The 27,882-nt window shown below is 38.9% G+C and overlaps 1 protein-coding gene across 2 annotated transcripts; it reads left to right on the top strand.

The window, feature by feature from the left end:
• The first annotated feature begins 189 nt into the window (after positions 1-189).
• Positions 190-27,208, top strand: kif5aa (kinesin family member 5A, a). Of its 2 annotated transcripts, none has more exons than XM_042492117.2 (29): positions 190-810; positions 4,967-5,054; positions 5,136-5,209; positions 6,226-6,330; positions 6,535-6,583; positions 6,735-6,790; positions 6,977-7,064; positions 12,396-12,520; positions 12,650-12,754; positions 13,453-13,601; positions 14,427-14,575; positions 14,736-14,914; positions 15,257-15,325; positions 16,059-16,265; positions 17,283-17,429; positions 17,593-17,781; positions 18,388-18,505; positions 18,683-18,744; positions 19,111-19,220; positions 19,420-19,521; positions 19,846-19,906; positions 20,218-20,289; positions 20,797-20,901; positions 21,606-21,822; positions 21,977-22,151; positions 22,433-22,512; positions 22,776-22,815; positions 23,507-23,571; positions 24,538-27,208. In XM_042492117.2, exons 1-28 carry the CDS (start codon positions 682-684, stop codon positions 23,562-23,564), a joined length of 3,108 nt encoding a protein of 1,035 aa, XP_042348051.2. In that variant the 5' UTR covers positions 190-681; the 3' UTR covers positions 23,565-23,571; positions 24,538-27,208. The 2 variants fall into 2 exon arrangements, with proteins under 2 accessions (XP_042348051.2, XP_087938481.1); XM_088082355.1 differs by having other exon boundaries at positions 195-810; positions 23,486-23,571.
• Positions 27,209-27,882: the final 674 nt, after the last annotated feature.

The raw sequence follows: 27,882 nt of genomic DNA, 5'->3' as shown, positions 1-27,882 counted from the left end.
TGCACAGGTTTCAAAGGGTTAAAGTTGTGGTCCGACAGATTTTACCCACTGAAGCTGCCTTTGGGTCAAGTGTTGGTAAGGAAACTGGTCTTTCTGCTCCTTTTAGGAGAGTTAGAACAGGAGGGATGCTGATGCTGATGCTGTGGTGGGTACCACTTTAAAGACACGGATGCAGACCACGCCCTTCCTTTGCTGGCAGATAGAGGGCGCTGTGGCGACCAGAGCAGGCCGATCAGCAGCAGCTTTACCTCACTGCCCTTCCAGCAGCATCTCACCTTCAACCGGCCTGACGCACATCCACCGCCGCACCCGAAAAGACAAAACACACAGGAGAGAAAGACAGCGTCAAATAAACCAAGAAGGGAAACAGAGCAACAGCGTAGTCGGCTATTTTAATGATGTAGGGGATCGTTTTGCGATTTGACATCTAATTTAGCCTGACGCCTCACTGCGACAAGGAAACAACCGTCCAGCTGCGCATAAATAAACTGCATCCTCTCCCAGCTAACGGATAACACCGTGTCCACTGTCCTCAGAGTCCTCTCGACGAAGAAAGAAGGACGCACTGCGCATCGTTTATTTTGACGGTCAGATCAGGCCCCGACCAGGTCCCCTCCAGCCTCAGCAGCATCCCTCCTCTCAGCAGAAAGCAGCATCCTTCCTCCTCCTCCAATCTGCGCAATGGCCGATGTCCCAGCGGAGTGCAACATAAAAGTGCTGTGTCGCTTTCGACCTCTCAACCAGGCGGAGATTTTACGCGGGGACCAGTTTATCCCCAAATTCCAGTCGGATGACACTGTCCTCGTCGGGGTGAGTAAACGGAGGCGCTTTGTTGTGCATGCAGGCCCTTCATCAATAAATCATCAGCTCCACTCATCTGTTTGGGTCGGAAAACGCGATAATCGGTGCAGCAGAGGACATCACACCGCCCCCCCTCCAAAAAAATCTGTCTTTTCTATAACATGACAAAGCACTATTCCATGTTATGTTGTAAAAGTGCGCAAACTGGCCTCTTGCATCAGCTGACTGCGCTGTGGAGCCCATGAATAAAAACATAGCCAACACCTTGTTATCATAGGCCTACTTTATATGGCACTTTTCAAAGAGATGGAGATGCTAACATAAACTATTTTAAACAGTAAGTTTTGGATTTTTCTGTAGGCCTATATCGGCCATCCTGATTCATAACACACATCTAATACCACCCTCAAAGGTATTTATAAATGAATGTAATTTTCCACACTGACACTGATGGGTTCATTCATTCATTCTGGGTGTTTAACTTCATCAGTCTAAGTAATGCTTAATGCTGCCATGTAACTATTATGGCTTCATTACTCAGCACATACAGACATATATACTGGTGTAGAGATGACATCTGGTGATGATCTTTGTCGTAGATGTCGAAGTTTGGAGATTTGGGGGCTGGTGAGCCAGGTGGATGAAAATCTGATGATGGTGCATGTCTGTGTTTACTCTGAAGATTAGTTTATGTTTGTAAGGGCGGATACACCTGCAAAGATTCAGTGTTTTTTAAATAGCTGGACAGCATATGGTTATGATGTAGGGTGAACACAGATTTATTTCAGGACACTAATTTTATTTCTGTAAAAACAAAGCAAAAAGCTGTTTATTCAACAATGCAAAACATTATCATCTTATTTTTTTATATAAGTGACTCAAAAAACATTATTTCATTAACAGAAAAAACTGCTAGAGTAGCCTTATTTCAGTTTCTTTTTTTCTAAATAGAAAATCAAAAATTAATAGAAATAAAATTATTTTGAGAATTTCATGTCGTCATTTTCTGAATCTTTTGGGCCGCAGTTTGCCTTACTCAGCAAAGATTAAAAGAAACAGACTCAGTTCTAGAAAAATCTTGAAACAACTGGACTTCTATTGGAAACATACTGATATACTCCAGCTACATTGGCAGATTTTCTTTTCCTTTTTTGTAAAATAATTAATTTTGGACAAATAAGCTTTGATAAAACAGAGATTTTGCTACATAGATGTTTTTGTTTTTTTTGTTTTTTTATCAGGTTTTGGCCATCCTTATGCGGTTGACATTTACATCTGAAATTCAGGAAAAATATCTTTTCATTTCAGAAATACATCCAGTTTAAATGCCGATTAAAGGAAGAATTGTAATGTAATTTTTTTTTCAATTAAAAAAAAAAATTACAAATTATGCCTATATATGTTGCAGGTTATAACTTTTTAGATGTTTTGTACTTGGCCAAGTTTTTCATGTCTGAGGAAGGTTATTAAAACCATAAGTAATGTCCACAAGGACTTTGTTTAATCCTGTGATATTTTAACTTTAGGTTTTCTTCTGGCCGATAAATGTGCAAAGGGAGGAATCATATTAAACTTTCTCCAGCGATAACAGAAACATCTCAACCCGGCCTTTCTCTCTCCGTCAGCATGACGATGGGCAATAGAGTCAGAGACTGATCTCTCTAATTGGCCTCAGAGAGGATCAATAATCATCGGATGAGCTCACGCATCACCAGCTGACCTGCTTTGGTGGTCTCCGGCTCCATCTGTCTTCTGTTAGTCTCTCTCTCTGTCTGCAGCTGCCCCTTTCACTCTCAGCCTTGTCTCTCTGTTGCTCATCTGTCTCCAGTTTTATGTCTCTTTCTGTGCCTCCTCCTCCTCCTCCTCCGTCTCCCCCTTCCCCCCTCACCCTGGGACTGAATGTCTCTCTGGTAAATCACTCTGTCATGGGGGCGGTCTGAAATGAGTCAATTTGTTAATGACATTTAATACGGCTCATGTTCTGGCAGCTCACATCATTGTGTTGCATTTTGTCCTCTGTATCAGATGGGACAGTGACATTCAGGGTTTAGGAGTCTGGCTTCTGCAGCGAGGCTTTGTCAGGCCTGAGTCACTGTGTGTCATGCAAGGTATTTTAGAGTCAGATGCATTTTGGAGGCAAAATTTGATCTAAAAAGAAGTGCATCCCTGTGGATTTAGCTTACAATGACCTTAGAAAATACAGGCGGACATCAATGTGAAACTCAGACATCATCATCTAAAGTGTATTGCAGTTCACGTAACACTTTCTACTAAAATGTTATACAAGTGTGTAGCAGCCTTATCTGCCTGTATTTGTTGACCTACTTCCTTGTAGTGTTTACAAGTGGTAATCTGTATACAACATACTCCTTGTTGAAACTCTGTCTTTGAAATTAGAGGGCCTAGAGTCCTGCTCCCTCCTATAAATGCCTTTTCAATCAACATCTATACTAGGAGTCCACAAATGCTGGCCTGGGCGATTATCGGGGCCGATACTTGCATTTGGACGATTATCTGTATCGGCATTCTATTATAATGATCGCTGATAAAATTGATTAATTAAAAAGTGCAAAGAAAGTGTCAGCATGGGAAAACTTTTACTTTGTAAAACCTCAGTGAGCTATTTCTAATTATTCTTTTTTAATTAAAAAAGAAAAAAAAAAATTCACTCTACTATATCAAAAAAAGTTGCTGGGAACTTATTTGTTTTATTTTATTTACCCTTTGTTTAGCCAGGTTGGTCCCATTGAGATGAAGAATCTCTTTTCTAAGGGAGACATGGCCAAGACAGTCAGCAGTGAGAACACAAAGTTGCAGACAGAGACACAAAGGAAAACATACATCATATACTTGCTGTGTATGATGTTGAAAATCTGCATATTTATTGTAAATGCATATCGGTTCCAAATATTGGTTATCGGTCCATTAACTACTGATAATCAGTATCTATATCGGCCCTGGAAAAGCAATTATCGGTCGACCCCTAACCTATTCCCTCAGTTTATTGTCTTATATAGCTTTTATTCAATCAGATTTGCTTTTCATTTTTTTTTATTTTGTTGTTGTTTTATAGCTATCTAAGGCTTCACTGGCCAATAAAATTTGTTTTTATTTGTTTTGTATTTCTGCAATAAAAACAAAAATATTGTTTAAATTTTAAAGTCCTGTACTTCAGATAATATTCCTTTATCTTACAGAAAATCAGGAACATGTTTCTATTTTTTTAGAAAGCTTTCAAAATGAGAAAAGCCACTGAGTCGTAACAGAAGCTCATTAGGACTGACAGACTACACCTGAGGGCCCTAACTGCTAATAACATCTCACTGGATGCCCAGCTACGAGCCCTGTGATGCCTTTCGCAGGACTTTGTCCCCATGTTAGAAATAAAGCCAGTAATGGAAAAGGACATTTTCTTTAGCAACCTTGGTGTGTTATCTGAGGTCACCAGTCCTGGATGAAATATGGCTTCGACTAGCTGGGAGAAAGAAGCACTGCAGAGCTGGCTTTCTCACTCTCTGCTGAGATCAAATTCTTTTGTCGTGTAGTCGCTGCTGGGAAGATGAAAGCAGTGTTGTAGAAACAATCCACAAAATGCAAGCAACAGTAAGAGAGACTGGGGTGATATTGTTTTTCTTTGTTTGTTTTTCATAAGGAGACATTTTTTATGTGCTGATATTAGTTTTGTCACTATAGTAACTTAAAAACAGCCTTGTTTTTAGCTTGAATATGTTTTTAAATTGTATAAAAACATTTCAAAGTGTGTCGGTGAGACATTTGTCAAATTTCATCAGAATTGGTGATTTGAAGTTTTCACAACACAAGCAATATGTGTGATGGCTAGCAACATTAATATGTGTTTTCTACTACGAGAGATGACATTTAAAGGTTAAAAAATGACTCACACACTCTATATGCGTGTATGTCTCATTCGCTCATGGTCAGGCAAACAGAGGATCAATCATGCAGTGGCCACCGCACAGGGCTGACATCATTTCCCAAAGCTCAGACTGATGACCAGCGGCTAGAAAAGACATTTGAAAACATCTAAGATTAAATTCCTCATCTTTGATCTATTCGAGTGTCCTGAGATTAAATTGAAAAAAATCAATTTGGAGATCCTGTCCTCTGTGTTTTTGTTCATTGTTGTTGTTGATGTTCCTCACAGGGGAAGTCCTACGTGTTTGACCGAGTGTTTCCGACCAACACCACCCAAGAGCAGGTGTACAACACCTGCGCCAAGCAGATTGTCAAAGGTATGGATGATTAGTCAAAACATGTCAGATATTTGAAATATATGTGCAGTGGTCTCATCGGCTGTTCTGTTTTTCTCATAGATGTTCTGTGTGGATACAATGGCACTATCTTTGCATATGGACAAACCTCCTCTGGGAAGACTCACACCATGGAGGTACAGTATTCAGAGCAAAGCACATTTCTTTTTTTTCAGTATATATCCAACAAGTAAGTTTCATTTTAATGTCACTCTTACAGAAGTGACTGACCAGTCCCTCTTTTTATGACACTACTCGGTTTATATTGTGTTAAGTCTTTGTGGCTCGGCCAGGATAGCAGTTCCTCCTAATCTGCCTTTTACTGTGGTCAGCTTTGATTTGAAGGAGCAGTGTGTAGGATTTTAGCTGCATCTAGCTGTGAGGTTTCAGTGACTGAATACTACTCGTCCCTGCCCCTCTAAATGTGTAGTAGAAACTTACAGAGGCCACTTTAACCCTGAAAAGTCTTTAAAAACACTAAAAGTCTTTGAAAAACACTAAAGTTTAGAATAATGGACTTTTTAGGGCGGTTAAAGATTTTACGTAGATTATGTAACACTTTTCAGGAATTCTAAAGACTTTTTTAGAGATCTGGAAGACTTTTTGTCGATATTATAGACTTTTAGGGAATATTAAAGACTTTTTAGTGATATTAAAGATTTTTGGGGGATTTTAAAGACTTTTCGGAAATATTAGAGACTTTTCATGGATTTTAAAAACATTTCAGGGTTATTAGAGACTTTTCAGGGACATTAAAGACTTTTAAGGGACATTAAAGACTTTTAAGTGAAAGGCCCACAAAAGAGTCGGTGTTTGGTTTGTCTGTTTTGGGCTACTGTAAAAACATGGCGGACTCTGTGGACGAGGACCCGCTCCCTATGCAGATATGAAGGGCTTACTCTAAAAAAAACAAAATAAGGGTTTACTCCAAAAAAAACCAAAATAATTCCTTCTTTCAGGTGATTATAAACTAATGAAAACATAATTATGAATTTTAAATTCATTTTTTGTCTATAGATCCCCCTAAATTCTATACACTGGACCTATAACAGCCATTCTATGAGAATTTAAAGGCATTGTTGCATGAGGTCTCCATAAAGCTCTGGCCCTGGATAGCTTAACCTTTAATTAACCAGGTTGGTTCATGTTTCAGGGAAAGCTGCATGACCCTCACCAGATGGGTATCATTCCTCGCATTGCTGAGGACATTTTCAACCACATCTTTGCCATGGATGAAAACCTGGAATTCCATATCAAGGTACTTCCTCTGATGAGTGGCATGTGTTTATGTCTTGTGTTATATATTTTTTTGTCTTAATTTTTTCCTTTTTGTATTTTTTTTTGTGTGTCTGCAAAAAGTTCAACAAAAAATGTGTATGAATATTAAAGAGTGTTTTTTATGCCCTGATACGTTTCAGCCGGAGCTAAATTTGGTGTCTGATTTTTCTTTCTCCTCCAACAGGTTTCATACTTTGAAATCTACATGGACAAAATCCGTGACCTTCTGGATGGTTAGTGCTAATAGGCTCTTCTTGAAACACCTGCAACAGTGTTTTGATTTGTGAAATAAAACTAAAGTAGCACCCGTATAGCTACTACTGCGTGGCTTTGTCATATTTTGTTCTGAACAACTTAAAAGCACTTTTCTTTTTAATTTTTCAGTGACAAAGACCAACCTGTCTGTCCATGAGGATAAGAACAGGGTGCCGTATGTCAAGGTTTGTGAAAGTGCTCATGTCATCTTTTTAGGTGAAAATGGCCTGGGTGCTCACCAGATCCATGATATTTAGTCTGACTCTTATTCTGTCTCGTGTTTCTTCATTTCCCTTATTTCTGCTCATTGCCTTTCCACTCGTCTTCCATTCTCTCATCTCCTGTTCTCTTGTTTTCTCTCCTTTCCTCAGGGGTGCACTGAGCGTTTTGTCTCCAGCCCTGATGAGGTGATGGATGTGATCGATGAGGGAAAATCTAACCGTCATGTTGCTGTGACCAGTGAGTCTTTATCTAAAAATATTGTTACTGCAAAGCAGGATGTATGACTATTGCAATTGATGACAAAATTGTTTGTTTTTTAACTAGTGTGTCTATATTTATTTATATATATATATATATATATATATATATATACACATGTATATAATGCAGACAAGACACATTTTTGACACCTTCCATCTTTTTCTCAAAGCTGTAAACACAAACCTCAGTTTTAAAACTACATTCAAAAAACCACTGACTATTCTGGCAAGTTCAAACAGTCACATCGGAACAGTTTTATTTGTGCTAAAATCAAGTATTGTTTTCAGATCACACACACAGCAGTCGAAATAAAAACTCCACCGAGCAGTCAGTACACACTAAATCAAAATATAGAAAACAGTGTTCAGAGATGTAGCTCCCACAAAAGGCAGTTTATTATTTTTAAAACTATAAATTAATTTTAAATTTTCAAAAGTACAACTCCGTAACAGTGTCGAAATTGCCTAGCGTACGTGTGGTCTTTCTGTTTTGCCACAGCAGGACCAAGTCAACAATGATAGCCACCAGTAAATATAGGAATCCTTCCACCCTCACATGGCAACTACAGGAAAACAGATGCTGTCAAAGCAGTAATGGAAACATCTGTAAACAGTAAAATTTTACAGTAAAAACTTCCAAAAAGATATTTGCTTACATTTTACATGACATTTGCATTAAGTGAGTCTTCTTGCTTTTGTGCCGTAGTATGACAGCACGAGATCTAGTTTCTCCTCAGTGCGCGCCGTAGCGCTCTCAACTTGTTACTGATGCGTGAAGTGACAGCTGAGTTCATGTAGCCTGTTATTGTGTCTTGTTATGTAATCTTCGTGTTACAGCCTGCTATGATTTTTAAGCTTCATCCATTCTCATAAATAGAAATAATACCCTATCAGATGGAGTTCACTGTCATGTAGTTTGCAGCGATGGGCAGTTATTGTGGGTGTGGAGACATCATCTCAAAAGTCACTTCTATTAACAAACAGAAACGCTTCTCACTCTTTGTTCCTCTAATAAATTGGTTTCTACAGTATTCAGTGAACTGGTAGCAGTATATTTAAGTTGCAAAAAACTTTCATAACATTAGAAAATTAAAGCTTTCTGATTCCTGCACCTTGTTTTGGCCTCAATGCTGCTGAGTCATTCGTCTGTGAGTCCAGTAATAATGTCTTGCTCATGGCTCCAATACTGCGTGCAATATTTTATTACAGTGTAATAAAAACAGCTAAAGGGGAACTAATTACCAGCAAACCCAGTGGGCATACTCCATCAAATCCACAAAAAGACTTGAATAGTGTTAACATTTGTCTTACAGTATCAGTGTGTCAGTGGGATTGCATTTATTTGGTTTAATGTCAAAATTTTGTGTGAGCTATGGTGAAAAAAGCAATACCGCACTGATACTTTTTTTCATTTTTCATTTCTTTAAGAAATTAATTATAGGTTTGAGGACAGGTTTTGTATTGCAGTGGAGGTATTTTTAAAAGGTGAAATTACAGTAAAGAAACTCTTTTGGGAACTACCAGCCCTTACAGGATAATAATTTATTTTTCTGTGGAGGAGTCTTGTGCTGACTCACAGTGCTGAAGTCGACTGAAGAGAAAAAAGTGAGACTGATGAGCTTTGGGATTCAGTGCCGAACAAAAACAGCAGGACTGCCTCACTGTAATAAATCTCAACCTCTGCAGCTCTTATTTCTTCAGTAAATGCATTTCGTGCCCCTGTGCTTAGTGTGTTTGATTGTCCTCAGATCTCACTTTCTGTGACATTTTCAAGAAATCTGTGATCTCATTTTTCCTTTTTCTGCAAAGTTATTGCCTTTGACTTCGCTTTATTGTCGGCTGTTGCAATTCATCTGTGCAGCAGGACTTGACCAGTGTGCATACTCACGAGAGGGTCAGTTTGATTTAGTTGGAGTTGCATCAAATAGCTCACAGTGCTAGAAACGAACAAATTCCGTGAAATAATTTTTCTAAGTTCCTGATTGACTTGTTGAAATGTAATGCTCAGTTCATGCAAATAAAGAAAAGCTGATTGCTACTACACTGATCCAGGAAGTTCCTGCAAAAAAGAAATGGATTTCTTTCAAAAATCTGAAGAGAAGACAATGAAAATATGGCCCAAAATTAGCATGAAATCAGTAAAAATGAAAGAAAATTACCAGAAAATAAAAAAAAAAAAAATAAAAATTACCTTAAGAAAATGCTAACAAAAAAGAAAGATAAAATTATTTTCTTTTTCTAAAACATCATTTTAAAATCATAATGAAATATACATTAAATATCCAATTATATATGATTTATATTTTATGGACATTTCCCTGTTTTTTTTTATTTGTCTAATAACTACCACTAATTTTCAGGTCTTTTTCTGCTCACCTTATACCTTTTTATTTTCAATTCGTGGGACATTTCTTTCCCAGCTGCTCATTGACTTTCTCCCATGTTTTCAAAAGAAATCAAACCAATTTTCTCACGTTTCAAAGGTTTAAATACTTGTGAAAGGTATCTGAAAGCAGCACAATAAAACTGATGCCACTCCAGGTGTTAAAGAGATTAAACAAGAAAATGTCCCCCTGTAAAACAGTATCACATTATTATTATTTTTTTCTTAAACAGCCACACAGCATTTAGTGGAGTAAATTTAACTGTAGAGTAATCATATAGTATTTATCGGATAGATTTCTGTTATTGTGTCTTATCAGTGGAAAATTCCTGCTTCTCAGTGTGAGTCATTCAAACTTATTTACTGAATAAGTGAATTACTGCAGTCCAGCTTCCTGACTATAATAATCTGATAGTCTGACATGCAAGTAATGAGCCAGAGCGCTCTGACTTAATGCATAAGTCAGAGTGCTACTTAAATTCAAAACCAGGTAACCAGGGCAACACCAGATGGTAAGGGTACAAGTGCCTTTACGGTAATTTAGTGCATTCATTAATGAATGACATAAAATAGTAAAAAATAAAATCAAACAAGAAAATGACCCCCAAAAAGTGCACTGCAGTGCAATTCTGTGAATGAGTATTTATTGATGTTTATGACTAATTAATAATAGAAACCTGTGAACAGCAGAGTTTGAATAAAATGATTTTCTATACAGATTTAAGCAGCTACTCAGCTACAGTGTTTATATGTTGGCTGTGAGATTTCTGCATCGTGTTGCGACTTAAAGGCTCAGATTTCTCGTCTGGTACAGAGTGCTATTAAAGAACATAGGTGGTATAAATCATCCACCCGCTGAGTTGATCTATGAGCAGGCTTTTACTCGACAGGCCAATGAAGTAGTGTCTGACCCAACTCATACTCTTCACACTGAGCTGCAGCCTGCGCTTTGGCAGGAGATACAAAGTCCTTCGGTGCACGCAAAATCACTATGAATATTCATTTCTGCCTGTGTGTTATGACTTTAGATAAACAGCATTAATCTAATGGGGTTGTGTAACAGGCATGCATAGATAATATGAGCTGGAGGATTGTGTGGGTGTTGAATTTTATTAGTGTGGGAGATGTTAGAGGCCAAGAAAAGTTTCTTCATTCAACAAACAAACATAAGATGCATATAATTTGTCACAAATTATATGCATCTTATGTTTGTTTGTTTGTTTGTTTGTTTGTTTGGGTTTTTTTTTTTAAAGAAAATTGTACAAAACTCAAAATAAAAGAGTCGGCTCAGTATACCAAAGATGAGACAAAACATTTTAATGATAACACGATAACAATCAAATTTTAAGAACAATCTAGCCTTGAAAATCGACCAAATGTAAGCAGCGGCTGTACTTGAGGCTGCCTTCACAAAGAGCAAAGTGTTGTGTGTTTCCCGGCTGCTGCCTGCTGACTCACAGTGCTGCAGAGCGGTGTGCTGATAACAGACAAATGGGGCGACGCTCTGCAGACACTGAGCTGATACCCTCAGATATCATCTGCAGAGAAACCTGAACTTACTTACCGTCTGATGATATTTGATATCTGATATCATTCTGCTGCAGTTATGACCTCTTCAGGTTGACAACAAAAGACCAAATTACTTTAAGTTGATGTGTTAGTAGTTGTAAGTTCTCTAAAACAAGGCTTCACATTTAGTGCTTTTTAAACAAACCAGTCTCAGTCCTCTCAAGCCTTTGTAAGCTGGATCGACATCAGTTTTCTTGTGCTGTGTTCAGATTCCTTTAACAAGCTGTTTAATCCTTCGAAACCCAAGCAAATTGGTTCGATTTCTATAAAAACATGGAGGGAAACGCAGTGAATAACTTAATAAGAAATGTTCCACCTATTGCAAGAATTTAGAAAAAAGTTGACAAGAAAATGACTTTAAAGTTGATTTCAAAATGTGGAAAACTTAAAGATTGTACAGAAAATTGTTTAAAAAAACTATGTAACTATATTGTTAACTATATTATTATTATAACCATATATATAAAATTATGTTATTATGTTATGTACAGAATTTATATATATATATACACACACATACAAATTGTTTGTTTGTTTGTTTTTTAATAATTATTATCTTTTAAAAAAACTTTTTTTACCCTTTAATTTTTTTAGGATTTTTTGTGGTTATTTCCTTTCTTTTTTTTTATTTACTTTTTTTGCTTATCTTTAAGTCGTTTCTTCCTTGTTATTTTTTATTTTATTTTTTGTATGTATTTTATATTTATGTATTTTTTACTAATTTCCTGCTGTTTTTTTGGCCATGTCTTGTACTGTTGCTCTTTGCTTTTTACCCATGTCTTTGAAAGAAGTCAAACCACTTTGCTCTAGTTTTAAAGGACTGAAGCAGAGCAAAAAGTGGACTAACAGGGAAGGGGATTCAGTTCTTTTTATCATCACATTGTCAGTTCATTTTGAGGGCATGTTTCCCTTTTTGGTCTCTGATAGGGCCTCAGTCCTCTTTCTGTTCACACTATAGTTTCTATTTTTTTACTTAGATTTTTGTGTGTTTAGACATTCTTTCACGGAACAAACGACTCTTCGTGCTCCTCCCTGCTAGCCTTAGGCTGCCAGTGGATGTGGTTCAATCTAGGGCTTAAATACAATGGCAAAGAGCAAAGCGAACCTGTGTTCACCATGCAAATGATAAATGAACCTCAATGCGGACTTTGAATGAACACTGCAAAGAGATAAAAGTGAACATTTTTGCAGTCAGCCGTCTTTTTGCCTAAGGCTGCAGTTTGATAAGATCTCATTTTTGAATTATTTATCCCACTGAAAAGGAATTTTAAATACCAGTTTTCATAGCAAGACTGCAGGGAGGCCTCTTTGCCTTTAGTTCCACCCAGCTGTCATGTTGCTTTTGTCTCTGTGCAGACATGAACGAGCACAGCTCTCGCAGCCACAGCATCTTCCTGATCAACATCAAGCAGGAGCATGTGGAGACTGAGCAGAAACTGTGTGGAAAACTGTACCTGGTGGATCTGGCTGGCAGTGAGAAGGTAGGGGAAACTCTGAAGAAAAGATTGTTTAGAGACCAACCACTCCCAATGTGCACCTCAGGCGCTTCAGATTAATGACTTCTGTGCGTGATTTCTTACGTTTGACTTCGCTCTCGTCCTTTATTCCAGGTCAGTAAGACCGGAGCTGCAGGAGCCGTCCTGGATGAGGCTAAAAACATCAACAAGTCTCTCTCTGCTCTTGGAAATGTCATCTCTGCACTGGCCGAGGGCACGGTGAGCTATTTCCACCGCACCTCCCTCTATTTGTATAGACAAGAGAGGAACAATTGAGATTGTGTGCCTCAAGATTTGCATTTAAATGATGAAATGATGAAATGAAATTTGGATCTGGAGAAGTAGTAGAATTGGGGGATTTTAAATAGATTAAATAGATTAATACGTAATTATCTAGTCATTATCTGTATAACTGGAGGTGTCCTGTTTACCTTCAGGTTCAGATACAGCAGCAAATAAACTTCCTCTTTCATTTCTAACACTATTGCACAGTAACTATGAGTCTCTTCCATCAGCTTATTCGTTGAATGCATCCCGCCCAGTGCCTGCACCCTTCTCTCCTCTTCGCCAGCTCAGCAGGTTTTGCCATCAAAAGCCAAAACCGTCCCTGCCAATTACAAGATTAGCTGGATGCGGCAAAATCGATCTGGCACTTTTGACAGAAGTTTTGTGGTTTGTTAGAATCCAAAAAAAGAGAAATCAAGAGAAATGGGAAAGTGTACATTTTTGCAGAGTAGAATCTGCTGATGAGTCACTGCTGCAGTGCAAAATCAGGAAGAAAATGAAACACAAATTGCCCAATGATCTTTATCTTTTTTCCCTCATTTCTTTTCTTCTCCTTTCTCACTGTATCTTACTTCTCTCTGCTTCATCTCTCATCATCTTCTCTGCTCTCTTCTACGCTCCCCTCTCTGCAGAAATCTCACGTGCCCTACCGTGACAGCAAAATGACCCGCATCCTGCAGGACTCCCTGGGTGGAAACTGCCGCACCACCATGTTCATCTGCTGCTCTCCCTCCAGCTACAACGATGCCGAGACCAAGTCGACACTGATGTTTGGACAACGGTAGATACTTTTGTGGAAAAAGTCAATGCGACTTTGGGAAGATATAATATTTTTTAAAAGATGTTCACTTTGACACAGAGCAGGAAAACCAACAAATATGTATTCTCAGATTTCACACATGCTGCCACATTTTTAGCAGGGAAAAACTGATTGTAATTACCTCTCAAAAGCAGGATGCTGACCTATTTTGGGACTGACCTACTAAAATCCTAGCATGGCAGAGGTAGATGCTAAAGTACATCACACAGTTTTAACTGTAAAAGTACTTTTATCCTTGAGGACAAGCCGGGGAGAAGTTACTCTCTTTTTGAGTGAAACCGAATCAGCTCTGATTTTTGGGCATTTTATCTTTGAATATAGTCAGTGCAAATTTAGAAATAAATTGTAGTGTAAAGTTAAGCATGAGGATCAAACTCAGTTAAAAAAGTTTCACATACTGTTACATAATACAAAAATATTTTTCAGAAAGGACCCACACTGATCATATTTACTCATAAAAGGAAAGCAATGATCTATTTTCTCCTGAAATCCAAAGATAGCAGATGCAGACGTTAACTGACACTGCCCACTTCACTATATTGCACTTACATTTGAGGAAATTATGTTCTTTTATCAGAGAGATATTAATCTCTTTCTAAGTCAGAAGGCTCAAGAAAGGTCTCAAGAATCAAAACCTACTTCAAAAGCACCTGATATTATTATTGGATCTGGGCAAATTATCCAGTAGAACTGTCAATTAAATACTGATAATCAATTCTTCCTTTAAGTGCTATAAAAATCTGATTTTTCCCCCTTTTCTCGTATTTTTTTCTCCTCCTGCCACAGTGCCAAGACCATCAGGAACACTGCCTCCATCAACCTGGAGCTGACGGCGGAGCAGTGGAAGAGGAAGTACGAGAAGGAGAAGGAGAAGAACAAGACTCTGAAGGAAACCGTCCAGAAGCTGGAGCTTGAGCTCAACCGCTGGAGAAATGGTGAGATACATTCGCCTTTTTTTTGATCCATTGAATTTCAGCTGAAGCCTCATTTCAGCTGCATAAGGTAAATTCTTCCATACTGGCATTATAAACAAAGCTGCCTTACCGTCATGTGTTTGTTTCTCTGTCCTCTTTGTCCCTTCATCCCTCCCCTCAGGAGAGGACGTCCCTGAGACCGAGCAGACCACAGCGGACATAGTGACCCGCTATGAGACTGTGGAAGAGCGTCCCATTTTGGACAATGACACCTCCTCCATTGTGGTTCGCATTTCTGAGGAGGAGCGGCAGAAGTACGAGGAGGAGATCCGCAAACTCTACAAGCAGCTGGATGACAAGGTCCAAACACAGAAAGAGAAACAAACTGCTAACAACACACACATTTTGCCTGCTCATCAGTGAACATGCTCACTTCAGCTCTACTTTGTACTTTGATTTCACCTCTATAGTTATTTCTATAATCAAAGATTAAGTCTTAAAGAATATTTTGGTGTCTTTCCCACTAATGTGCAACATGCTACAGGCTGAAGTGTAATTATGGATTTATAAACATAAAACAATTATGGACAAAGCTGATGAAAGCTTGTAGGATTTTGGTGCCACATTGATGCAAACACACATGAAAGTGACTATGTGGATGGTAGTGAGGTTGTTATTTATTTTAATTTCATGTTCTTGCAGGATGATGAGATCAACCTGCAGTGCCAGTTGGTGGAGAAACTGAAGCAGCAGATGCTGGACCAGGATGAGGTCAGTATATACAAACTCACACGATCAAATACACACAGTATGCACAATTCAGAGGGGACCTATTATGCTCATTTTCATTTTCATACTTGTATTTAACGTGTTAAAACCTGGATTAACATCAGTTTTGTTGTGCTGCATTAGAATGCCTTTCATGGGCATTTAAACCTTTGAAACCAGAGGAAACCTGTTTTGATTTCTTTAAAAACAAGAAAAAAAGACAATGAACAAGACATTGGTGTAAGATGAAAAGGAAATAACCTATAATGTATTTTTTAAGGGGGAGAGTGAAAATGATCAGAAAATAATAAAAGAATAATCCAGTAATAGTCCAGTAACTACATTTATGGCTGTGACAATTATATATTTAATATTATGGTATGGAATACATATATGTATGTATTTTCGATTTTTGACCTTGTTTCTTTTTTATTTGTACTTTTTCTTTTTTGCAAATTTTCAGGTAATTTCCTTGTAACACCTTACTTTTTCCTTCCCCCCCCCCTTTTTTTTTTTTTTTATCTTTGCACCTGTATTCAACCCACAGTCTGAAATGCTCAGTTTACTGCCTTTCTCTTTATAGGTCCCCCTTTAAACTTTAAATCAAGCTCCAGCTTTCAAACAGCCCTTAAATAAATTAGGAATGGACAAATGTTGTCACTTTGAAGAAAGTGTCTGAACTGAAGGTCCTCATCTATCTCCCTCGTTCTCTTTTCTTTCCTATCTGTCCCTCTAGCTTTTGGCCTCATCAAAAGGTGATGGGGACAAGGTCCAGGCTGAACTCGGCAGGCTTCAGGTGGAGAGTGACTGTGCCAAGGCTGAGGTGAAGGAGGTGCTGCAAGCTCTGGAGGAGCTGGCCATCAACTACGACCAGAAGAGCCAGGAGGTGGAGGAAAAAGGCCTGCAGAACCAGCTGCTGGCTGACCAGCTGTCCCAGAAAATGGTAGGTTTTAAGAGGAACAGTGTCGCTGTGAAATTGACAGGAGGACAGCTAAAATCAGAGACAGGAGGTGCAACAGAAGGACACTTGCCTGTTTGCTGCACTAAAGAGACAAGCACCTGCTGTAGCATTATGGCTTACCCTATAGCCTCTGCCAGGGACGTTTTCAATCTGGTTACGTTTATTTTGGTACATAAAAATTGGGATGACTGAAAAAACCCTGCATTTTTGTGATGCAATAGTGTTTTCTCATGGTTTGTTGTGAATTTCGTCTCCATGTGGCCTAACTGCTACCTTAGTATTGTGTAATTAGATTTAAAGGACCTAAAGGAGGCGCAAGCATCCTGATCTTTATTAAAGTCCATATTAATCCACTGGCCATTTGGCTGACTCAGATTAAATCTTGCACAATTCGTCCTTGTTGAAAGCCCTAATAACCGTGGACAGGTTTTAGATATCCTCCAAAAAATATTGCCTTCATCACATAGTCAGTGTAAAAAAAAAAGCTTGAAACTGCAATAATGCTCCTAATTTTTGGCAATTTTTATAGAAAACCTTTGAAAAAATGAGCAATTTTCTTGACTTTTGATAGGCATGTTTCTTTAAACCATTATAATGCTTTTTTCTTTTAAATATTTGGGTGATTTTTGTAGAAACCTTACAAATGTTGGTGAATTTTTTTGTCTGTTTTTTTTTTTTTTAAACAGTTTTAACATTACGCATTTTCTTCAGAAACAGAAATAGTTTTTCAGCGATTGTTGAACATATCTTGTGGGCTGTGGAAATCATGTTTGAATAGAGTTTGAATCTTATATGTTTGAAAAATGCTGGGAAAGTGGGGCAAGAAAAACACCCATTATTTTGGGTCCTTGAAAGTTACAGAAAAGTTTTGAGATTTTGTAGGTAAAAATGATCTAGATGTACATGTAACATTTCTTTGTTTTTTTTCTGTAGGAACAATGGTTTCGCTTCACTGCTTTTTTTCTGCCCCTCTCTTTTTTCTCTTTGCCTCTGTAACAGGCCAGTCTCATGGAGCTGGAGGCAGAACTGTCTCGTATGCAGGAAGTGAGCGGGCAGCAGAGGAAACGCATTGCTGACGTCCTCAATGGTCTGATGAGGGACCTCAGCGAGTTCAGCACCATTGTGGGCAACGGGGAGATCAAGCTGGTGAGTTGGATTTAAGTGTAAAAAGAGGTCAAACTGCACACAAGCCTATACTGTAGGTACACTGAACTACATTTAATAGAGTCCGTGTTTTATTTAGTTTCCTGTGTGCCTGACTGGTGGAGAAACACTGGAAAAGAAAATAATTTTTCCCTTCAATTCCCAGCCAGTGGAGATTAGCGGTGCAATCGAGGAGGAGTTCACTGTGGCTCGCCTCTATATCAGTAAGATCAAGTCGGAGGTAAAGAGCATGGTGAAGCGCTGCCGCCAGCTGGAGAACATGCAGCTGGAGTGCCACCGCAAGATGGAGGAGACCGGGAAGGAGCTCTCCTCCTGCCAGCTCCTCATCTCTCAGGTGAGGGCCAGAGAGAGAGGGACAGGATGAGAGGGGAGGAGGTGGGATTGATCAAAGCCTGCGTGAATTAGGGCTGCTTGATTAAGGCCAAAATCATAGTTACAAATTATTTTGGTTATTGTTGACATCACGATTTTTTTAACTGTGTATTTTCTTGAACTTTAAACATATTTAAACTGAAACACGGATAAAAAACTTAATGTGAAAATGAGATAAGTGAGTAAAATAAAATATAACATAGAGCTATAAACACAGGGCAAAAGGAGAGGGCAGGACCCCACGCTGTTGGCAGCCGTAGACTGTGATTACTCTGAGCAGCATGCATGGGAATGAATTACTATATATTTATTTCTTTTACGCTTTTTACGCAAAGGGGTGCGCTGGATTCTCAGCAGAAGTGAAGCGAGAGCATCATTGTGAAATGGAATTGGGCACAATAACTGTTTTTCTCGATTATCTTGTTTGCATAATCATTGGACACCAAAATCGTAATTGTAAATAAAATTCAATTAATTGCCCCGGCCCTAGCATGAATGAATCATTATTTGTAATTTGTAATTTCTGATTTTTTTTAACATTTGCATGTGGGTGTTTATGTTTGTACAGCATGAAGCTAAGATCCGCTCTCTGACTGAGTACATGCAGAGCGTGGAGCAGAAGAAGAGGCTGCTGGAGGAGAGCCACGACTCCCTGAGCGAGGAGCTGGCCAAGCTGCAAGACCAGGGTAACATGCACACCACACGTGAATACATACACAAAAAAAACTTTTGCAACACAGTAACAAAATGAATGTGCAAGCAAAATGAAACGGGGGATTGTTTTTCATTAATTCATTTGACTGATGATGTTATTAGGTTGTTGCTCTGTGGTGAATGCTTTCTTTTTTCTGTTCTTCTACCAGATAACTCCCTGCTGGAGGAGAAGGATGGAGAGAAGGGTGAGACTGAGGATGGAAATGTGAAGGTAAGAAACGTTGTAAGCCGATTTTCTTTTTTTGTAGGCTTGAAAGCAGTGTTAAATCAGAGTAAACTGATTAAAACTGATTGAAATTCTGACACAGGCATCCTCTCACTCCAGAATAGGAAACAGTGCTTATTGCTCAGATCTGCCATTTCATACCATGTCATACTGATAAATCCCCCCTGTACAATGCTGCACCACAGTACTGGCCCCTCATATCGTCTCTGTTGCACAGAGGGCCCCTCACACTCTCTAGATTCACAGAGTAATCTCAAACAGATTGTGAGGCTTTGTATTAAATTTATTGTCTATTTTTCTTCTACTGCAGCCAGCACCTTTTGAAACACGTCATACTCTTTTTATTTCCAGAAGGTTCCTCGTCAGCAGGGGGAGTCTCACCGCGGCCTCCATCACAAGCAGCTGGCTCGCCTGCGGGATGAGATCAATGAGAAGCAGAGGATCATTGATGAGCTCACTGAGTACGTCACCAAATTAATACGTTCTTTCTCCTTACACAAAGATACTATATATTTTCTTGTTATTAATTATTGTATGTTTTATCTTTTCATACTGCATACACAAATGTTTACTATTATCTGTGAAATAAATTTTCTTTTAGAATCTAATCCCTTTCTCTTTTTCCTCCTAAACACGTATGCCATTGTTGCACGCCTAAAGTCGTAACTCCAAGCTGGAGCTGGAGCTGGCTCAGGTCCGCGCTGACTTTGAACGACTGAAGAGTCAGGACAGCACCAAGAGCGAGCGCCTGGAGGAGCTCTCGTAAGTGCTGCAGAGGTCCACGTTCTCACACTTGACCACTCAGTGAGGTCGAAAACAAAGGCCCGAGTGTAGAGTACTTTATGTTTGGGATGAGTCAGGACACGGTGGACAATATCTAGGGGCATTTTTTATAATTATCTCAATCAATGATATGAAAACATTTCAGTCTAGAATTGATTCAGGCCACACCTCCTTCTCTTAAATTCCAGCAGAGGGCACTCAAAGCAACACATATAGTCAATGTGACAGTGTCCTGATGCACACAGAAATATTATCTTATTTATAGTGATGGTTTTACTGCTTTTTTGTTGTTGTTTTATTCAGATTCCTGCACGAGCGCCACGAGCAGACTAAACAGGACTTGAAGGGTCTGGAGGAGACCGTCGTGAGTAAAATATGCACCACTATTTGTCCACCTCTGTCTCTGCTGAAACATTGTCCACATTTATTTATTTATATATTTATTTATTAATCTTTCTCCAATTATTTTACTTTTTGGGGGTCCGAGGTGGGTGGGGAATGTGTGTTTGAATGTTTGTGGGCCTGAAAAACCTATATATTAATGTTTTGTTTTTTTTAAAAAAAAGAATAGAATATTGTGCTACATCAGTCTCCTCCTATCTTCTGTACAACTTCTCTCTCACATCGTATTGTCCACACTCGTCTTCCTCACCTCATCTCCATCTGTCTCTCCAGGCCCGCGAACTCCAGACCCTCCACAACCTGCGCAAGCTGTTCGTTCAAGACCTCACGTCGCGGGTTAAAAAAGTAAGCAGCTCAAAGATGACAAGAGGAGGCAGTGACTCAGGAAATGTTTTTTTAAATCACTTAAGTGGGTTTTAAGGAATGTGCGACCTGAATACTGATAAACCTCAGAAGGAAGTGCATTCCATCCCTCTAATCCCCTCGACTGTCTGAAATTGTGACACAAGTAATTCACATTTTGTCTAGACTAGTGGATTAAAGATCCAACAGAAAGGTCTTTCAATGAGTTAATATGTCACCATAGACCTGGATGAATAACTGTTCTGATTTTCTTCATAAAGTGTCCTCGTCTGGCACATTTTACTGTGTGTTGATAACTGATCAGGTGGAAGGTTTTGTTCCACAGTGGCTCAATAGTGAGTTTAAAGGTCATTGGTATTTAATATGCTCTCTGTCAGCCCCCGCTGGGTGTTACAGTCATCTTCTACCAAGACATAACAGCAAACACCTTTTTTTTGCCCTTGATTTCTTTTTATTTGTCATCTCCGTCTTCCGTCTTCCTCTCTGCAGAGTTCCGAAATGGAACCTGATGATAGCGGGGGGTCTTGCACCCAGAAGCAGAAGATTTCCTTTCTTGAGAATAACCTGGACCAACTTACAAAGGTTCACAAACAGGTGAAAAATACACAACAAGGATGAGAAGAACTGAAACTTTCAGTAACGTAAACCTGTGGTTCTCAACCAGGGGTGTGTGAGGAAGTTTGAGGGGGTCCCCAGAGAATTAGGGAATAGTTTATTTTTTACTATTTACTTTCACTATTTACAGAAATCTAGTATAAATGATATCAAACAATTATAACAACCAAAATCTTTTCAGATGGAAAAGAGCAAAATCTTGTATCAGTTTAGGGGTCCTTGACACAAAAAAAGGCCACTGATGTAAACACAGTGTGCAGTTTGGATCATAGTAGAGCAGAAGATGGTGTCATTCTGATATTTTCTTGCCAAGAGATCCAGAAGTTTTTAGTGGGTGCATAACAGAATAAAAATATTTATTATCATTTTGAACACACTTAAAGTAAAGTAATATGATTTGTTCAAAACTCACAAATGATTTGTAATGAGCTTATTGTGCTCTCTAACCTAAATTTCCACATGCCTTTTTCTTCGTGACTGGTCAGATCGCTGCATGGATCATGACTAACTAAATTAGCCTATATTGCATTTCTTTTTTTGTGTGTGAGTGTATTTGTACTTCTTGGAGTATTTTTTAAAGAAGACTGTAATTAGCTCCTTAGACTTTAATTGACATACTTGCTGTATATTTTTAATCCTTGTACTTTTCTCACAATGTACTTTTCTCACACTGACCCCTCCAGCTGGTACGTGACAATGCAGATCTGCGTTGTGAGCTTCCAAAGTTGGAGAAACGGCTTCGGTCTACTGCTGAGAGAGTTAAGGCCCTGGAGACTGCACTGAGGGATGCCAAGGAGGGCGCAATGATGGACCGCCGCCGCTACCAGCAGGAGGTGGACCGCATCAAAGATGCCATGAGGGCAAAGAACGCCCTGAGGCGCCCCCATGCAGCACAGATTGGTACTTAACAGAAGCTCGATCTTTTGATTTATCTTTTATTTGTGTTATTTCCTGGAAATTGGTATTTTCTTCAGTGTTTGTTTTTTAACCTTTTTGCCGTAATACAGTTTATTGTAGTTGTACCGTGATTCACATTACTTTATCATCCTGACAGCCAAGCCAGTGAGGCCGAAGCAGCTGACCGTCTGCTCTCCCACCAACCCGTTCTACACTTACATCCGTGCCACTGAACACGCCAACACCTACAGCAACGCCCTCTTCCAGGGTAACGTGACACAGCCGAAAGCCGTCAGCGTCAACTGCAACCCCAACTCTGTCCAGAGCAACACGTGAGTTTAAATCCCTCCTTCCAGCATTTCTAGCCACAGATTGCATGGTTTGAAGGCAGGTCTGTGACAGATGTGTTTTGACCACATGGCCACTGTATTCAAACAACAGAGCATCTCTTTGACTTTAAGTATTGCTTTAACAATGTGTTCCTTTTCACCCTACCCAACTTTTAAATTTTCTAATGACTGGATCAGACAGGTCTCCTTCCCTCGCAACGTTTCATATTGCACTTGTGTTTGACTGTCTTTGTTTTCTGTTTCCTCTGTGGTGTTTCACACAGAGTTTCCACAGCGTTGGGCTACAGAGCAGGCAGATATAATGGAGACATACTGGAGTCCTTCCCACTCAACATTGACAATGGTATGTGTGACAGCACACACACACATACTTGTATTCACACTAATGTTCACATATGTATACATGTGTGCACGTTTATATTTGGCATCAAATCAGTTTTAAACACAAGAATACTGATAGTTATATGTCAAGCGTGTAAGATATTTACTGTGTTCTATATAAAGTATTTGTTATATCATAGTATCAATTTATTAATTTATGATAAGTTACTATTGAGTGTGCTCCTATCAATCAAAAAAATTAAACTATTGTTTTGTTTCCGACAGGTAACAGCATCAGCGAAACGAGAGACATCAATGACAACAGGTGAGGATGTCAGTTACAGTTATTTTACGGTAAAACAACAAAAAACAGAAAAACTGAATTGTTTCTGGTCACTTAAACTAACTTAAGACTAGATTTGAATTAATCAGTTCTTGTCATTTTGTTATCAATTTACTTTTACTCAGTCAATTTACTCAGTTTAGCCCCTACACTTCCTGTTACTGTTATTAAAGGGACGGTTTGAAATAAATACTTTTCCTTTTACGTGTAGCGCTGTTTATCAGTCTAGATTGTTTTGGTGCCAGTTGTCAAATGTTGAAGATGTTAGCCAAAGGGATGTCTGCCTTCTCTCCAATATAATGAAAGTAATAGCACTCAGCTTGTGGTACTCAAAGCGACAAAAAAACAAACAATTTTTTTTAGAAAAAGCAGCATAATGGTGCCAAGTAAGTTAGCAGTAAATGCACTTTATCTTCTGTGCGCTGATGCGGTTGGCAGGTGTAGCTCAGTATGTCTTTGGCTGATATCTACAACACTCAGCAGCTCACACCAAAACACTCTAAATCAATAAAAGACGCTATAGGTAAAAGGGAAAAAAGTGTCTTTTTGATTTTGGGGTTAACCGTTCCTTTAAACACAGTGTTCAGTATGATTATGATAGCGTTCCAGTTGGTCATGTACTGAGTGTTGTAGTTGTATTCTGAATTAACAGAAGTGATGTTCACTGTGGCAGCGAGGTGGATGATTCAAACAGGCACTACATCATTCAGCAAGAGACCGCTGCAAGTTAATACCATGGTAACCAACAAAGAACACACACACACACACACACACACACACACATTTAAATTCTGCTTTGTAAATGCAGTTGCTTGGACCATACAAATGGTTTTGCACACTAAATTAGCGATTCATTTCTCATGATGGGTGGGGACGTGGAAGATGGAGTATAGCCAGCTTGGTTCGAGCCACTTTGTTACCCATTTACAGAGCCAGGGCTTTGTATGAACACCAGATTTTGTTCTGTGCACACACAGAGCAGACAGCCAGTGGACTCCAGGAGATATTAGCAGAATTTGCCAAAAAGTGTATTGGGTCAGAAATGCAAACTGCACCTTTAACTAGAGATCATCTGCATTTTTATTTACTTGATAACATTTTAGATGGATTTCTTTCGTTCTGTTTGTTTTGTCAAGTTATGAAAATCTACTCACAACTTACAGAAATAAAATCATAAGGCAGAAATACATGATCACCGTGATGGGGTGGGGGGTGGGGGGTCAGGCAAGAGAAAGAAAAATGTGTTGAAATTATATCTAAAGCATTTTTGATTTAAGTCATTAAAACAAACAAAACCATTGCTTTGGTCCTTAACCCTTTGAAACCTTGATTGAAACAGTTTTCTTGTGCTGCACTCAGATGCCTTTGCAGGCTGTAAAGCTGTTTAACTCTTTAAAAATTGAGCAAATTGGTCTTTTGAAAACATGGAGAAAAGAGGCAACATGGCTAGAAATGTCCCACAAATTGAAATTTTACCCAAACATTTATTTTACAAAGAAAGGGGGATTATTAGAAAATATTACAAAAAGGGGAAAATGTCCGGAAAACTATATTTATAATTATGATAATTTTATATTTAAAATAATGTTACAGAAAACTAAATACAGTAATAAAATATACAGTACATATATATAATGTAATAGAACTTTTAACAGATTTCTGTGTTTCTGCAAATGATAACTCCTTTTTATATTCTCTTTTCAGATGATGACCAAACACTGTACCCGTCCAGAAACCCTCCCCTCCCATCTGCATGCAGCCTGTCTCCCCGTCCCTCCACTGCATCACTGATGAAGATGATGATCTGTAGCCCTGTAGTCTTCAAATAGATGAAGCCCCTCCTGCTCCTAAGGTGACCACTCTCACCCTCAGGTTTGGGGTCCAGCCTCTTTTAATTCAGTCAGTTCAGGAAGTAAATTAAATCACAATTCGTTTTTTATTTAATACAGAACTTCGGCTTTAGCAGTTTATCGATCACTCGGCCAATCAATTTGTCGCCAGATATCACTGATGCTGAAACCTCCTGAGGTGGCTGAACTGAAACGGGGCTGCCTCCGTCCCTGACGACTTAGTACACACATGTTGTAAATAATAGTGCTGTATACTCCAGTAGAGGTTTTTGACCAGCAACTGTTTGTGTGAACACACAGCCTCCACCGTCCCCAGCACACATCTTCTAAAGGGCATCATGTGGATGACATACTGTAGGCAGACATGACCTTTTTCTCTGTCGTAAATAAGAGTATAGTGTGTAACGCCAGCTTGTAACAGAAGACCCACACTCTGCATGCATGTCGCTTTGCGGGTTAGCTTTCAAATCTTTGCATGTGTCCTGATTCCAGTCAGGAGTTGGTATGCTGCGAGGGAAGCGTCTGATCGACTTCGACAGATGTCACAAAGAGAGAGAGAGCTGGTTTCCTGAAATCCTGATCATGGTGTCAGTGATTTAGATTTTCTATTTTAGAGTAAAACTGGGCTGTTGTGGCTTAAACACACCACAAATCTTGGTCTAGTTTTAATTCAACAGAAGTGAACATAAGTTGCAACATGTGTCAGGGAAACCCAGTCGTGACTCGCCGTCTGTGTTGAGGAAACCTTTTGTAATCGCTTTGATACCGTGATGTCGCAGACGCCATTGTACATTTCAGGTGATGCCGCTCACATCCATTAAATGTGGCTCCCTTTCCCGCATTGCACCCGCACTTTGTGAGTCTTCATAACGAGCCTTAACAAGAGCTGACTCCTCGTGATCGAACTAACACGCTGTCATGTGCATACATTTGTAATTACTACCTCTACAGCTACTCATTATATGATTATTACAGTATAGCAACATACTTTCAAACAATGAATAAGAGCTGATCTTAGAGTTTCTAGAGAAAGTTGCAACTTTAGTACACTAATAACTGTCAGTAGATTTAAATGCTCTTACTGGAGCAGTAGTGAAGTTCTGCTGAAGTTCATTCAGACGCAGATTCCTCCTTCATCTTAAAACAGGATCAGAGCTAATTTGCAAAGATGTTTTACTGCAGCAGAAGACCAGAAAGTTTGGGTTCACCACATCAGGGCAGGTCAGCCAGTGTCACAGTGTACTACATTATATTAAAATAATTTCCTAAACTTTGTGGTGCTTGACAGATTTTCCTGTTTAGTACCTAAAAAGTCACAAATTATTGGTCTCATCATGTAAAGTACCACTATTTACTTACATCAGATCAGGAGTGAACTAACATCCTAAACCCGTTTAAGGTTATTTGGAAGTTATTCAGTGATTCAGTGCTTTTTTAACAGAGCCATTTGAAGTCTGATGATTAGGGAGTTTCTGCAAATGAGTCCCCAGCTGAGCAGCCACCAGTCTGGGATGGACACACTCTTTCAACAGAAGCTCTTGTTATTGTTATTGTTATTGTTATAAAGGCAAGCTGCTGTTCTTCTGTTAGAAATCCTGACCAGCCAATCAGGATAGAAGAAAGCAGCGTGTCTCTGGTGGGCGACAAAGATGCGGATGTGTTTGAACTGAGCTGAGTCACTGAATTAAAGGACAGAAGTGCGTCGCTTGTAAACATGCGTAACAACCAAACAACTTTCCCTTTATATTAAAAAATATCTCTCTATGTAAAGTTCAGTGTATTTCATGGCATGACTGCACATGTTCTGTGTGTAAATTAGCCCAAACAGTACCCAGGTATGTAAGGTGGAGGTCGTCTGATCCTTAACAGCCTCATTCATGACATCACCGCTCTGTCTCGTGCTCTAACTGGCATTAACAACATCTCAGGGCTTCACATTCACAACCACAGCCACCGTCTTCCTCATAGACTTAAAACCATACGAGTGCAGACAAACAATCAGTTCAGTGTGTTCTTCGAGGCTCAGCAGAGGAACAGGATGATAAATCTACAGAAAAAACATCATTTTATACATTGTGTATTATATCTCCATTCTAGCACATGACACCCAAAACTGAAAAAAAAATCCCTCTGGTCAGACCCTACTGTACGTGTCCAAGCAAACCCTCTACTTGACATCTTGTTTTGAGTATAATAAATGAATCTGAAGGAGGGGGGAATGTGTACTATATTGTCACCTGCTGTTCCACTGTCTGATTTCAACATATCTAAAATACATGTGCTATATATTGTTAATCTTGTAAGTAAAATAGCGTGCCATGTTGAAATAGTAACATGCAAAAGAGAGGTACACGCTAACTTTGTTCAGAGAAATGTTTGTTTTATTTATTTCTGTATGCCTATACTGTAGCGTCGACATGATTATGTGAAGAATCACAGTTCTGTATATATAGACTCATCACTATGCTGTAATGTATGTGAACCATTGTGTTGTAGTAAAAAGTTCAATAAACTTGTAGAAAGGAGTTTGCTGTAGGAACTAGTTTGGGTTGAAAGGACATCGGCCAACAGGGGCAACCGTGCTGCAAAAAGAAAAAACACAAGCAAATTAAGAAAACATCCTAATAAAGATTAAGACACATGCAGTATTTGGAGAACGCGCAGCAAATCCCACAACACAACTGGAGTATTTCCACTTACGTCAGTGGCTTTTTTATACAGTCTATGGTTACTGGAGTCTGCTCTCTGTCATTGGTGTTGGAAAATTAGCTAAAATGTAAGTGTTTTTAATGCAGTCAAGCCAGCCTCCACTACAAAAAAGATGGTTTGATGAACCGCTGCTCGTCTAAGAGCTGACTTCAAAATAAAAGTTTCATTCTGCTGAATCACATTCATTCAGTGAGTCAGTCTGACATATATCAATGACTAAATAAAGAGGAGATAAGGCTTGCAGAATTGGCGACTTCTTTTAAATCACCTCTTAAAGCCCGTTTAAATATACTTGCTTTTATGTGATGTCATCTTTTAATTTGTCTTTTGATCTGTCTTTTAATTTATCCTTTAACTTATCTTTTTATTCTGTCTTGACCCTGTTGCCCCTGTCATACATTTGAGTAGAAAAAAGCTCACTGTCCCACACTGCCTGTGGCTCCATCTAGTGGATGGAAAAATTGCATTGATACAGATTTAGTTGAATAAA

This window comes from Plectropomus leopardus, chromosome 9 (genome assembly GCF_026936395.1).
Source record: "Plectropomus leopardus strain MGB_pleo_1.0 chromosome 9, ASM2693639v1, whole genome shotgun sequence".
Taxonomy (NCBI): Eukaryota; Metazoa; Chordata; class Actinopteri; order Perciformes; family Serranidae; genus Plectropomus; species Plectropomus leopardus.
This window is presented reverse-complemented; position numbering and strand designations above follow the sequence as displayed.